The sequence below is a fragment of the Varroa jacobsoni genome, unplaced genomic scaffold (genome assembly GCF_002532875.2).
Source record: "Varroa jacobsoni isolate VJ856 unplaced genomic scaffold, vjacob_1.0 scaffold_1273, whole genome shotgun sequence".
NCBI lineage: Eukaryota > Metazoa > Arthropoda > Arachnida > Mesostigmata > Varroidae > Varroa > Varroa jacobsoni.
Genome location: NW_019214175.1, coordinates 183,988 through 199,396, shown reverse-complemented (window position 1 = coordinate 199,396; position 15,409 = coordinate 183,988). Strand labels below are relative to the sequence as shown.

At 39.3% G+C, this 15,409-nt stretch overlaps 2 protein-coding genes across 7 annotated transcripts; both read right to left on the bottom strand.

The window, feature by feature from the left end:
* Positions 1–2,284: 2,284 nt before the first annotated feature.
* Positions 2,285–10,129, bottom strand: LOC111268274 (uncharacterized). 3 transcript variants are annotated; one of them, XM_022847166.2, is made up of 4 exons: positions 9,708–10,129; positions 4,721–4,969; positions 4,286–4,419; positions 2,285–3,374 (listed from the first exon to the last, which is right to left on the bottom strand). In XM_022847166.2, exons 2-4 carry the CDS (start codon positions 4,953–4,955, stop codon positions 3,342–3,344), a joined length of 402 nt encoding a protein of 133 aa, XP_022702901.1. In that variant the 5' UTR covers positions 4,956–4,969; positions 9,708–10,129; the 3' UTR covers positions 2,285–3,341. The 3 variants fall into 3 exon arrangements, with proteins under 3 accessions (XP_022702901.1, XP_022702903.1, XP_022702902.1); XM_022847168.2 differs by lacking the exon at positions 9,708–10,129 and adding an exon at positions 9,615–9,692; XM_022847167.2 differs by lacking the exon at positions 9,708–10,129 and adding an exon at positions 6,081–6,175.
* Positions 10,130–12,347: 2,218 nt separating this feature from the next.
* Positions 12,348–14,718, bottom strand: LOC111268273 (uncharacterized). 4 transcript variants are annotated; one of them, XM_022847164.1, is made up of 4 exons: positions 14,627–14,718; positions 13,603–13,898; positions 13,147–13,283; positions 12,348–12,641 (listed from the first exon to the last, which is right to left on the bottom strand). In XM_022847164.1, exons 2-4 carry the CDS (start codon positions 13,844–13,846, stop codon positions 12,573–12,575), a joined length of 450 nt encoding a protein of 149 aa, XP_022702899.1. In that variant the 5' UTR covers positions 13,847–13,898; positions 14,627–14,718; the 3' UTR covers positions 12,348–12,572. The 4 variants fall into 4 exon arrangements, with proteins under 4 accessions (XP_022702899.1, XP_022702898.1, XP_022702900.1 ...); XM_022847163.2 differs by lacking the exon at positions 14,627–14,718 and adding an exon at positions 14,482–14,617; XM_022847165.2 differs by lacking the exon at positions 14,627–14,718 and adding an exon at positions 14,394–14,539 and having other exon boundaries at positions 13,143–13,283.
* Positions 14,719–15,409: the final 691 nt, after the last annotated feature.

Here is a 15,409-nt window from a genome sequence, read left to right as displayed (position 1 = left end):
ACTTTGAGGAACTTCTCATTGAGGTGATAAAGAGGTTCATGCTCAACAACTTCGGTAATTACAAACATTTATTATTCTACTTGGGGTTCTAGGGCGCAGTCACCTCTTGGCATAAACCTAATTCCCGACTATTGGTGCTCAGTACTGAACGACATTTCCCACCCTGAACCCATTACTCCGTGAAGAAACTCAATTAACTCCCAGTAGTATATAACCAATGATCACACAACTGCACAGTTTTACTAGAGCTTCGAAGCATTTAAACGGCAAAATGTAATAACATAATGAAATTTTCAATTATTTGAAGCAAATGTTTCAATCCTAATAATAATGTACACTTGATCCTATTACCGCTTTCAGTACATTTCTACTAAAGGTGTATTTCACCACCTTTGATTGAAACAATATGGGATTCGGAGATTTTTTGCGACTAGTCCTCTATGTTTCGAGCTTTACGTCCGATATCGCCGTTATGCTTTCCATTAGACGACTGGCTGGCTGGCTTCTAGCATGAAGGCGACTAGCTCTGGACTGCAAAAATATTGCTTGTACTTCATTTTCACAAAACACCTTGGACGGCACAGAGTAATCGTGGAAGTTTTTGTGTTTTCCAAGAACTCACACAATATAAATAACGCACACGGTGTCAACGAAAGAGGTATCATACCATCCATTAAAGTTCCATTTAGTGGTATTAGAAGGTCACAGATTTTCTTCGCACCGGGCTGGTACTTCAGCCAGAAAGAGTATGCAGATATAGCAACATGTAGCAGATAATATGGCCCCTACTTATAGCTGCGAAAAGTTGTAAGACAACGTCTTGGAAACCTTTTTGTGCACTTCAACAGCTCGAGCTCAGGTCTTCAGATAGGATTAACAAGTGAAATACACATTTATGTTGGCGGTTACCAAAGTGAAATTTATCTCATGAACTTGTTAAACTATAACATAAGTATAAACTATAAACAAGACTTATACTTTAGGTATGTTATATAGAACAAAAATTTGGACGACGATGATTTCACCCGGTTATCATTCACTCTGTAATTAGGTTCAGCGTATACATTTCTCCAGATTATAGCATTTCAATTTATCCTATTCAAATATGAATACGTGTATGTACCACTAGTACGACTGTGTTTGCCTATGTCTGAAGTTACTACATAGTCCCGGCTACTGGCTGGAATCAAAATCAACAGAACCAGACGGTTAACTCTCATAGAAAAAAAATGGCAGAGAGCCAAGGAGTCTTATCCTACAGCTCCGTCTGCTAATAAGAAGTATACACTTATTATCCACTACATTATATTCTTGCAGAACATCATCAATTTATCATACAATAGGAGGAAAGTGAGTTAACAAGGCGCGAAGAATATGAACTGTGTAGGTAATAAGACACAAGAAAAAAAACGTGTTAATTAGCTATTTTCTGATGTTGCCTACAGCTGCCCCACAAATCTCTTTTGATTTCGAATCCAAAGTTCTCCTATTTCCGTTGTGCGCATTCGGTCACTTACGTCGGTAGCTAGATAAAATAGTAATGATCTTGGTCGGTTACAGACATGATCAGTTGGTCAGTATATATTGAATATCGCTCTGCCCGATGTCCGGTGGCACCGTCTAAAGCTGCAGGCAACGTCCTGCAGATTTTGCCCATACTCCCATCTTTAAATCAAACGGCTTCATAATTCACGACGTAATCTGAGAGAATTTATTGATAGTTTTCTTTTCTAATCCCAGTTCACCATGTCTCAAATCCGACACAGCTTATAAATACCTATGAATAATTTTCTCCGTCAGCACACTGTGTATCGTTCGCTGCGGATTCCCTGTAAAAGGGAGCTTGGTATTCCTAGGGAGTGTGTAGGTATATATAATCAGTGAACGACTCATATGTCAATTACGAATGAGAGTATGTCCTCAAATAAATAAAACATACTTAATACTGAACGCCATTGCTCGATAGCTGGGTAAGTTAGAATATACTTTTTTTTATTATTTGATTATATTTTTCGTGTTTTGCGAGTCATTGCTATAGTATTTCACTCCATACGATTATAGGAACTGCGACGGGCCGCTTGTACCATGATAAGCTTGTACGGACTTGGTTAAGAAACAATTTGATCGCGCAGATCCTATTTCAGAATTTTTCAAACTTTTCAACATTGAACATGGCCTAAAAGTTGGCCCTTATGGAATTCTTTTGCCCTGAAACAATTCAAAAATAGATATCCATATATCTACCCGATTTTATTACATAATGTTAATTAAGTTCACATGCAGATTGACTTAAAAAAAATCGTGTATTTTTATTCAAATTTACGGTTGGATGATTATGCTTTATGTCGATTGCCTATGACATGCTTACAATTGAGAAAATACAGATTTCTAACTTTATACAGCATTTATATTCGCGTATATACTGAAAATTCGATAGAGTGTAAACACGTTGATAGTGTGCGCTACGTAAACATAATTAATTCCTCGATAGGACTAGTAGTACAAAGTTTTTTTTTGTATCTTATTCAATAATCTCTTCCTTTAGGTTTATACATATATATAATTTCATGGGCCCCTATGCGTTTTGCTGCTTCGATTCTTTGCTTAATCCGGCTTGTAAGAATCAATATATTTGCCCTATCTCACATCAGAGTAACTTGGCCTAGATAAACAGACAAATCAAAAGTTCTCTATGGTCAAAATTTGGGAGAATCGCCGTGGCTCAGTTTGCCATCGCTGCTCAAATGCTCCTCTCTAAACAAAGCAGATCTACTCGGAGATGTCTTTCGTCCGCTTGCAAAGTCTACAGTATCAATACGTCGATATTAAATATTGCTTTTCAGTATAGTTTCACCACATCGCTCAAAATCAAAAACAAACATTGAAACTATAGAAAAGTCAGATTGCGTGGCCGACCACAAATAACACGCGCACTGGCAACTGTACTAATCTGCTTCCTCCGCAAGCCAGACCTACAAACAACCACTATGTAATCAATGAATTGACGCCCAATCATCTGGCCAAGTAGTTGCAGATACTGCTGACGGGTCGCGCTCAAAGCTGATGATATAGAAGAACTTAGCTTATATAGAGTTTACCGTAGACAATTTGCATTATACTGAACGAGTGGACAGTGTGAAGGCGTGACAATTTTAGCTCCTCTCCTATATGGCTGAAGGGAATAGGGTTCTTTTTTGTTTAGCGAAATGAACGTCACGGTCTAGAACGGTTTTCTTACTATTTCACTCGGAAAGGCAGCGGATATCGTCAATGCATGCTAAATGGAATTGTACACTATGTCGCTGACCATATTATTCGTTACCGTAGAAGTCGATCCGGTGCTACTTCGTATAAGGGTATCCGCTCTGATGCACCTGGAAGCCATGTTGAAATAAAATTATGTTAAACACGTTCGCTTATTTTAGATAGTTCTCTTTTTCGCAAATAAATCTATTTAATAAAAATTTGTATTTTTCTTCTTCTTCTTATTGTTGTTATATTTCTCTATTGCTTCGTCTCAACATGTGCTTGCTTAACGTTAAAGTTCTAACAACTGAGTCATCATATGTGAAAGGCTACACATGTACATTGGCTTGTAACAGAGATGGTTAATGTTGATCTTCCCCGCTTACCCCTGACCGCTGGCTGAAACCGTTTCATTGCTTATACACGAGGCATAGAAGATGCTAAAATTATTTTATCATCAATACATTTTCCAATTCATCGATTGCACTGCCACAGTGGAAACGTAGTTACAGCTCGCGTAGAAGATGTCACAATACTTTAAGTACACAAGATTTGGTGGTCGAAAAATTACCTCATTTTGGTAAATCATTGACAACATCGTAAGCATACCCATGTATCTTGGAGTAGGAATGTTGTAGGGTACTTGTATTTGTGTCAAGCTAACACAGGTCCCACCAGAATGATAGACCTTAATGAAATATTCAATTTTCATTAAAAAAAAAAAAAACAAAAACTTTTGTCTAACAAACATCATGTCTAAGATACTTACTCTTATCTGAATTATTCTATTTATATTTGAGGGCATAATCAGTAAGCAAAATTCTAGTTAGCGTCATATAGGCTTAGTGTGATATAATAATAACAATATGGGAACCACAGAAAACCTGGAAATGCCCTATATTTCATAGACAAGCTTTTAGAATATAAATGCAGTGTTTCTAGTTGATTCGTTCTGTATCCATATTATATACACATTGTCATACGAGTGACGTTTAAGTAATGTTAAGTACGAGATTGTTGAGTTGAATTTGGTACTAACCGGAAGGCTCTGCATTTCGGCGTCTACGTATTTCTGTATTTCCTTACGATCGGTTTGCGCCGATGTATATCCCAGAAGCGTTACGCCACAACCCAGAAGTAGCATTAACGACGCCATGACCATCATAAGGGGACCTGGACGAGAAAAGGTTAGGTAACTACTTCATTCATTAGCTACAATATATAGATATTTACTAATCCCACAATTTCTATGTGTTGCTGGCATAAAACATATAAGTGTGGGATATACGCGTATATTAAAGCGATATCCATCGAGCTGGTGAGGTGGACAGATGATTGACACATTAGGTCTGCTCTTAACGGAAGTTGGCATTTCGTGTGTTAGGTGGTCAAGATCAAAGTCTTTTAGCTCTTAACTCGTCAGAGCTATAAGGTAGAACGACTATATCAGAATGGTCTGCTTGTCGATGCTTACCGATAACGCGACGGAAATCAGCTCCGATATATCGTTGATAATTTTCATCATCCGTTGGCGGTCGAACCTCTGTGAAGACAATTGCCATCATGATCGCCCCGGCTATCAGGAGCGAACAGGCCAAAGTGGCAAGGCATCCGGAAAAGTAGACGATGTAGGGGAGATTACCGACTCGTGAATGTCGATACGAAATCCGCGATAGCAAGATGCTATCCGAAGACATGTTTAGCCCCATCTCGGGATCACAAACTGCAAAATCAACCGAATCTCACGTTGCGAGAGGCACGTTATAGACTGCTTAGCCTACAAATTAGTACACACATAACCTGGGTAAGGTTCTCGTTATTTAAATGTTTCGCGCAAAAATTCACAGTTCTTTTATATGTATTTTACATACTAATTATGCTAGGCTTTGTCAGGCTCAAAAGTTTTGGAAACTCGTAGAAGGCCTAGAACTTGGATGCCACTAGGCACATTAATACAAGGACAACAAGAGCCTATCCATACGGCTAACGTATTTTTATTTTCACCCAATGTGTCCAGCATTCGAGATGTTATATATATATATATATATTTTATACGCGTTAACTAATACGCAGTAGCTCTGCGATAGTAGTCAACTCCTGAAAAGCTCTTTCGTATTCTGCCAGTAAAAATCTTCTTTGTCATCGTCCTAATTTAAGGGACGTTAATAAATATAATTGGAGAGATAAGGAGGCTGAAGCTGCACATTAATATATATTGGAAGTAATCTATACGTTAACAGTTGCTAACGGAAATGAAGTTGAATCGACGCCAATATTTCTAGTTGGTTAAAGTCACTCATTTATACAAGGTACAATTAGAAAATTCAAATGCTAAATAAAATAATAATCAATTTGCTATTTTTTAAAATGACAAAAAATTTTCTACTTTCTGAATAAAACCTGTGCACTTTATTGCGTAGTTCTGCTATGAAAACCGTTGCATATTTATCTAATATGCTTGCCAGCCTTGACGTATATCATGCAGTTATGCAACTTAAGTGAATTTGAAGTTACTAACGATAGAAAATATATTGAACGAAAATAACGAGCTGTTTATTTTGGCTAATTATTCAGGCCGTGCGTTGCTACTTTCGGTATGAGACAAACGTTCTAATCCGGCGAGAGAAATAGTGGAAAAAAATCGCTTATGGATACAAAATAGGAAAATTGGGAAACCGAAATCCCCGTCTCGCCGTAGTTCAGACGCATCAGAATCTATAATGTGATGCTTTTATCGCTCGTAACCTTATTGTCGCTTGCTAGCATAGATGGAAAAATATGTCATCGATCGTTTCCTTTTCTATGGTCGGAATTTATGTTCAAATATTACGTACCGATATAGATTCCTCCTTCCTTTGTATATGATAATCCACAAACGAACAACTATACAATAGATCTGCGTAACGCTATTTTTATATAAATAATGCGCATATTCCGAAGATCGTGTGAAAAAAAAATTCTCACGATATAGCAACGAAGTTTCCACCTGCTAATCGGAGCAAGACATCAAGTGGATAGATTTACATAGGTCAGAAAAGGACACTTCGAAGTCATATTAAGAGAAGGGCGACCTCAGCCGAAAAATCAATCCACTTACGCAGATCCATTTTTAGGATGCAGAACTTAGGCCACGTAACCTCGCGACACAATGCACCGTTTGAAATAATTCAATGATTCTTCGCTTCCCCCTTGTTTCTTTTTTTTCTAATTTTAGGAATATACGGTCACCAAGTAACTTGAAAATTTTGCTCTCAATGTCGATCACCGCCGAAATGAATTACGAAAACAACCGCTGTCGATGCAAGTACATCCGTGTTATGGTCCTTTACATGACCTAATATAATTGTAATAATATATCATTACCTGACAGGTGCTCGGAATGTCTGGGCATTTATTTAGCATACGTGAAACGGACATTGAATGAATCGGTCGATAAAGTGATACAAATCTTGCTCTAAGTAAGACTGCAGACAAAGCTCAATGAGTTTTCTCTTGAGTGATCTTCACATCGCTCTGAAGACTGAAGCTCTATCGAGCTAACGGTGTGAGTAAACTTTCTGAATTCATCATCCTTACTGACTAACTTGAACAGCAATAGCGAAGAGAAAATGAGCAAATATATTACTCTACTAATTATCATTTCATGAATTTCTTTTTTTTTTTTTTTTTTTTTTTTTTTCAATACATGATTGTGTCCGTTTCAAGCTCAACCATGCGCGTCTGTGTTTGTGTCGAGACTACTAACTGGAGTAGCCATATTCGTCGAACAGCAGGATATTTACCTAGATTTATCTGCTACAACGAAAGATCACCATGATATTTTCTCATCAACAGACTCGTTCGTGTACACGCACACGTCTGCACACGAGAGATTTTACGAAATCCAAAAGCGATCGAAGTTTATCCAACGGAAAATACCTTTCGTTGCTGAGACCTATCGTTTTTACGGTTGTGTCCAGTTGACAGTAAAGCTCACGAGTCTCCAAAAGGCAAGACTAACTGGCAACGAAATAGAAGCAAAAAGAAATACTACATGCTATGTTAATCTAACAACGATATCTCCAGGCCACCTGCACAATCGCAAAAGCTCTCCTTTAGAGAGTGTGGAAATTTCCTGGAGACAAAAGTGCAATTTCACTGATGTATGACTGAGAAATTATCTCGACAAATATCAACGATGCATAAGTATTTACAATAGCAGCTTGTTGTTCTTCAAATTTTAGCTTCTGAGACAATTAGGGCGTACGTATGTCATTAACGTAGTCATAGTATATTTACGATTTAATAGATTGATCACTGAACGATGGGTGCAATATGATGGTTTGAAATTCAAAACAAACTTTACTCGTTAAGAATACAGTTTGTTTCTATGTAGGATATAGTTTATGTTAAGTTGAAACGAGCGACTGGCACAACCAACAACGCATGCCTATATATACAAAGTGCTTCAATGAGCCCTAGAATGAAAAAAAAGAAAACACTCGTCCGCTCCTATTTAGGTCAACATGTTCTTTTCAATCGTTCCCCAAATAAACGGCTCCCACTTTGAGATTGATTTGTCAAGTATGAATCCTAGACATAGTCTCCCTGCCGTCTGTTTCGATGCTTTGAAACGTTTTGCCGCTGTAAGTCGCTAGGGTCCGATACTATGGGTACGCTGCACGTACACACGCCAATCGAAAGCGTACGTAATTAATAATTCCAAACAGTTCACTTGGTGAGTGGTATATTATTTTGATTATGCTGGTAAAGTTATTACGTTTTTTTCCATGTAACTCGCGAGACAGTCGCCATGATCTTTCTGATCGATAAAATTGCTTTTTTTCAAGGTTTGTCTAAGACGTCTTGACTGAAACAATCCTTTAGTAACTCTCCCGCGAAAACTGTATTCATCACAAAATATACGAACGATATTTTAACAACAAATCACTTCGAGAGACCTCCCACTTTTCTTTGATATACTAGAGACTATGATTCAGCAGTACTTTAAAATGTCATTTCTCTTAAGGCTTCTCCCGTTAAGCTTCCAATAATCACTCATCGCAGATACTCCTCGAACCCCACTCAAATTCCCAGACCGTTCAAAGCTAGCCTATTATGAACGACAGTAAAACGTAGCTGGTTGCTAAATCTTTTCTTTGCAATTTAATGTCGAGACGCAATTTTGTTTGTCCAGGTGTGAGCTTCTATACTAAGTTATGACTACATTAATGGTACCCGAGGATGACTCATAGATCCTAAACCGTTCAAAACTACGAAAATGTCCACCTTCCTATATTCCTATTTCAGTTTGTCGAATGTACGCACTCCTAGGAATGATCACACGTCATGCGCTCCCAGGTCAAAAGGCTTCAGGAAGTTTCGTCTACTTGGAAATGATCTATTCAAGAACCCCTTTCATCATCGGCATCAGTATGATTTTAGACAAGTAGCTGATTAAAAAGCAGCGCCCAGATGGCATATATATTATTTCTATTGCCGCTATTATTATATCCTGTTTGCTGCATGATAGTGCAAATATATTTTTAAAACCCAAGACAAATGATCAATAGTCGAAAAAATTTTGATGGGGCTCGTTCTTGTGTGAAATGAGCGTATTTCCTGTAACTAACGCCCTCTCATGGTCCTAACAGTATGTTTTATGTTGCATAGAGAGTAGATGTCTTTGGACATGTAACGTAAGTCAAACTGTGCTAAACCAATGCAAAGCAACTTGACTAAGAGTCCTTTTCCAAGTCTATTCTAAGAACATAGGACGTTCCCATAGCACGCGTATCGGCAAAGAGGCGGGCTAAACCATTAGGCAGAAGGCAGATGTCCATTGTCCCATAATTTGGTTCGAACACCACTTTAATATGGTACCAACAGACCCAATTACAGCGCACACATAAACATTCGATTGCACCAGGCTATCGGTTGTCAAATTTACGCGCCCTGTTCAGGCAATTCGTTCGTCTGCAATGGCAATCGCGTGTGAAATTTGCGGTTCACTTCGTCTAGCTGGGGTTCACACTCTTTGCAACGGTTTATGGTAAAACGCTTGAAATACAATTATATTCGTTTAAAACAATTAGAGCAGCAACAAGAGATTGTTCGGAATGATAACTTGGAGAAATACCAGGGGTAAAGCTTCTACTTTGCTTTATCAAGTTATTTATATGTAAGGGCTATCCTATAATCCGATATACGTTCTTTTCTAACATTTTCGAACTATTTCACATTTCTTGTTATGCACGCAGCCCAACGGCATTCTTAGTTCAAAACATGTGATTTGGTCATTTACAATACAGGTATAAACGCGGCGCGTCTCCGTCTACCGATCACACTTTTCCGTAAAAGCTCACAATCCTAAGGGGTTTTTGTCCCACCTGAGCACTATCGACTGCTTTCGATTCCTATCACTTTCCATAGCCCAATAGGGCGGGGCTACTGAAATCAGTCACACAATATATTCTACTCACGGAACGGGGCGTATCTAAGACAGAGTAGACCAAGTCGGACTTGTATTATCCGATCTTATCCTTTTCTGTTTTTAGCTTTTTTTCGGTAGCCTCCCTTTTTGCACCGAATAATTTTGTGGAGATACGAGGTCTGGCGGTGACACTTCTATGATTTGTTTGTATCTTACGGCAGTGGTTTAGCTCACACAAGGCTAATACGAATTACTAGATTTTGTTCGAGAGCCTTAGCATGTTCGCAATCGAGATCCACGTCTGTGGCCCTTTGCCACTGTTTAATCTTTAGGAACCGGCCTTAGGACAATGGGAGGCGTAACGAAGAGAGCTGAGCTCCGACGTAGATAAGCGCAGCGTAAGGGCCATCCAACTCCAGCAGCGGACTAGTCTGGCGTGTCAAACATGCCTTAGCGACATTTGCCGACCTGGCGGCCTATCAGTCGACTCGTACATCGCCGTCATGGCAAGGGAGTGTTCGTCATAGCCCCTCTCATAGAGTGAACATTTGCTCTCTGTTTAGCGTTCGCTTGCTCAACTACGGAAAACATACGGTTGGACATATTTATTTGGTCCGCATGATGACCGTGGTAGTATCGTAAGCATATCGTCACTTTAGGTAGTCAAAGAGATAGTATTAACGCCAGCGAACGTAAAGGATCGCGTGGGAACGGATTTCTTACTCGTAGAAATAACTATTCCTATTGTTGTTGCTGATGATCACGGTGGCGATGAAGATGCTGATAATGCCAGTCTTGCCCCTCGACAAATTACAACGTACTGTGTTATTGAGGATTTCTAAGTGTTAGGCTAAAAAGGGCTGATACAGAAGAAAGGGTTTAGACCGATATATCTATATAGTGGTAACAAATCGCACGTGTATAATGGATTTGCAGTTGGGGCTGGGGTTTCAGGAGAAGCATATTTCTGTCTTGTACATTTTGCGGCCATCATTTTCTCATCTGCAAATCTGCTCTGTCTACTCCCCCAGCTACATTATGTAGGAGTGTATACATTAATAAAAGTCCACCGCATTTGTGTGGATTTTTCATCCACAAGTCTTTTCATTGTGACAATATAAATTGTTCTGAGCCGCAACGCTCTAGAACAAAACAAATAGAATAAAACAAATATTAGAGAAGCCACCGTTTTGCTTCACGCTTGAAACGCGACGGAATATAGCTTAAAGACAAAGTATCTTCGGAACCACCGATCGTCGTGGCCAAAAATGTAGGTTCAGATCTGTTTACCCTCAACGAAGCGATTTCGACGACTGTGCTTCAAGCCGTTCCTAATTGTTTCTCTTGAAAAAGTGACCATTGCGTCAGACAGTGGTGCTTCCCATTAGAACTTACGTGTCAGACGCGCCAGTCTTTATAATCTGAGACCTCGATGAAGTCGATTAGGCACGTACCTACTAGCCTATTTCTCCTTTGAGGCAACATGTCCATTTAACTAGTTATTTCACTGTATGGAATATCGAAAATAACTCGAAATGGGTCAATAAATTATCGTATTCGAGCACACACCCATGCACTAAATCAGCTAAAGACTCCTGCTCCTCCTAGATCCTTGTATCCCTGTGTGTGCGTTGTCAATATCGTACTATAGACTATATATTTTACACTTTATCTTTTTTAACCAGCAGAGCCTTCAGCGAGATTGAAAGACAAAAATATCCATTCGATCTAGCGGCACTGATCTCGAGGCTTTCGATTTACCGAAGCTGCGGGCTTTCTATTGACGCTAGTTTAAACGACTTACGGGTAGCACAAGGCAATACAGTTGGGGCCCAACTTGGTCTGTTTTTTTGTCAAACTTATCCTGGTCGTGGTGGAATAACGAAGAACGATTGCAAGAATGCTTTGGTCGGTAACGTATCCGCTACGGTAAAGTAAACATTCGAGCGATGGGATTATGCTTACGACGTGCTTCCTAGCTCTACCATCTCGATTTTCAGTATAACTAATGCAGTAGTATCCATCTTTGGAAATGCTAGCAGTCTTCCATAGGCCGTTACCTATTAACTGGCGCTGGCCGTTTTGTTGATGTGGATATAACACAGAGGCATTAACAATTTGAAAAGTACGTACGGTATTTTCGTTGCGATAATGAAACGCATGGAGACCTGGAACTGCCTTACATTCAGATTAATTTAGGGAGCACTACAAAAGTCGACACAGTCGATGGATGGTAGACATCCGAATGTATTGAAGCGGACGACAAGTCTAACCTTTTTTTCTTTTTTTTTTTTTCGCTAAAAAGCGTTCTTCCGGCTATTGAAGAGCCTCACCTGACTCAGGTTCACAATGTCTTGCACTTAGGATGCCCTATATTAACAGATTCGAAGGTCCAGTCAAAGACCATTGCTTTCAGTGAAAATGTTAATAGATTCATTGTAAAATGTTTTATAAGGGCGGTATTTTTATTTTTTCTGCGTTACTTTTAAAGCTCGGTCCAAAATCTACTACAAGGCATATCTGCAGACCTGATATAGTGTATCTAGAAAAAAGTCCGCTACGTTTCATTTTCACTTCTTCACCACTACTTCAGATATAAACGGCAGACTTTCGGCAGAGATCGAATAAATAGATTATATCGTGCAGTAGAAGCTTGACCTTCTACTACTGTTAAAAGAAAACGAATAAGTGTGGCCGTATGTGTAATTTATTATGGGACACTAACGCATGTTTGAGGTCTTCTGTCAGACCATGTTTGCCAGTTCCTTTCTGAAAGGCTTTCTCTATGAAATGGTTCTATATACAGAATATGCATAAGGGTTCTTATGTCTGTATGCATAGATTTGAATTGAATGATCGATGTATGATCAACTAATATTATTTGTCTTGGCAGTAAATTCGATAGATATCGAACTCAGTGGATGTCCAGCGAGCGCTTAGAGGAGTCGTGCAGACCCCGTCCAGGAGACGACTGCTGTCGCGGCTGCAATAACGAAATAAAAGTAACAATTGAAGCTTGCAAGCTGGCGTTTTGATCTCACTACTTTAAATACCCATTAGTATATTATTTGTTAGCCACGTGACCGGTGACATATTAGTATACACATTAAAAGTGAGTTACTTCCGAAAGGGATATTCGACTGAGGCAAATACAGTTTGCATTGGTGTGAGGTGTAGGGGGACAGTGGGTTATGCACACCTCTTTCGTATTATATTAAATAAATAATGTAGATTTTAGAAGCAGAACTTGAGAAGGAGTACGGTGACCTTCCTTAGTTTAGGGTCATATAAGACCTCGCAGTATATGATCGGCAATCGGTTTTAAACGGCGTGAACGATACAGTTTGTTTGCTATTAGAACTGTTTTACGTTAAAAAGAGTCTTATTTTTGTATTTTAACAATAGCATATCAGTAATAATAAAAGGTGCAACCACGCCAATGTCAACGTTAAAAAAAATTGCTAATTTCTTAACATATAATTACGGACTAGACTTGTTTGAGGATACAAGCGTTCTCGAAGGAGCGCCATTTGCTTTTTGTCCGCCTTGTGCGAGATCTTCCGACCAAGTAAATAGGCTATACCCATAACGAAAACCATCAGTGAAATGATCATCATCAACGGACCTGGAAGCCACAATTGAACAAAGTGCATTACTTCGCATTCAAAGAGTTCCATAGCTATTGAACATAGCAGAACAACAACATTTCTCTACGTTACGCTGAAGGCAATATATTTTTTTGAGATAAAAATATCATGTTATTTTTTTTCACAAATCACATCTGCGTGATTTTTTTAGCCTGTTTTAAAGCACCGTAGATGCTGTAATAAATGCCTGTCAGGTTTAAATAATAATGGTCAAATCAATAGTTAAAATGATGTGTCGGGTAAACGCATCTTTTTTTTTCTAACATAGTCGTTTTCATAGCGAACTCCAAGACTCACCAATAACTCTGCGGTAGTCTGAACCGAGATATCGCTGGTAATTATCATCAGCTGTAGGTGGCCGCACTTCAGTGTACGCAATCGCTGTGAGAATTGCTCCAGCGACTACTAGTATGAACGTGATTATGGAAAATATTGCCGCAAGCATCCAGACCATCCTCCGAGGCAGACCTACTCGCGAATGCCTATATGGAACCTCGGAGATGTCGAACGACCCTTCCATCATCCATTCCATGAGACGCATTTTGGCGAGCAATCACCTCAAAACCTTGCCGGCTAAAGTATTTACAGCAAAACTGAAAATCAATAGTCTTTATTATAATCTCGTGATCCAACATTTTCAGCAATCAGATTTTCTTGTGCCCCGCAATACAGATTATGATCAGCTGCGCAGAAATTACGCTGTGACGCAGTGACGATAATGTATTGTCGTTGCGTGCAAACGTATCCTATAGCACCAATATTAGCGTAATTCCGATTGCATTAATGAAGTAGGTCAGAATTAATTAGTGTCACGCTATTTGTCCTGTTTGTACATCGTATCCTTCTTGCAGAAAGGGCTTGTATATCTAAACAGAGTTTCCTCATACAGCCAAATAACAAGGAAACGTTTAAGTCTCGATCACATTTTGAGCTCCCTCTCAGAATAGGTTTAACCGTATGCTCTGCGGATAGTCCAGATGCTGATATTCAGCGAACGTTAGCGGGCAACCCGAAGCACTTTTGCACTGGATAAATAAATAAATTTCAAGAATTTATTAAAGCACCACATCCATATAGATGAAACATACTACTGCAAAGAACAGATAGAAATGCCAAGCAGTTTTTTCCTTTAAACGTTACTGTGTGAATCACTCTTGCGAACCCGTCTTTGTTTACCATTCGGCCAGCGACGCACGATACTTTCGTTTCGCTCGCAGGATTCTTGTCGCTACATTAGCCATGATCGTTTACCTCCCAAGTTGGAGCCAACTTGGAGAGAGGATCGTTTCAGGCGTATTAGACACAAAGCCTGCTAACGTACCTGAAGGGGCTTTGTCTAGACGCCTGTGATGCTGACTCCACAGCAAGAACGTTAAGACATGCAAGAGTAACGAATGTATGTCTATGCAGTAGTAATTCGTACCCTCCAGCGTTACACACAAGCAGTCGTTGAACTATGTCCAGGCTTTACACTGTTTACGGTCTTAACAGCGCTTAGATGTCCCATAAAGGTACTCGTAGTAGGTTGGGTCGGTCTTTTTGATAGTCTCTTGTTGGTGCTGTGTTCCTGACGATGCGATCGTAAAAAGACAGCTTGGGTGAAGAAACACGCGAATGGCCACGGGCGTGGTCGACTGGGCTATACGTTTCATTTGTACTTGTTGTGCGTTGTTCCGCTTAAAAGTACCCCATTATAGCGAAAATTGCTTCGTTTAAATAGAGATTCTAACGGCAAAATCGAGCGAATTCCGAACACGGTTAAAGTGAGGGGCAGAATCTGACTCATAACTACATGTGCTAGCATAGATTATATCAACTAAAAAAGTGAGAATTTATAATCGGCTCTGTCTTTTACTGGGGCAACTCGTTAACTCTAATACGATATCGCATGTTAACGCTAGATAAGATATTCGTTTAGCATATCTCTAAATTATGTGATCAAGCTTTCAAAATCACACCTTCGGTATATCATCCGCTTGATATATTGAAGAAGCACCTTGTCTTGAAAGCTGGGTACAAGATCTCCAGATGTGTGGTTTCATAAGTAACTTAATTGATCTACATAATTAAACTTCAGATCTCGGCATATCATTGTCTACTACTA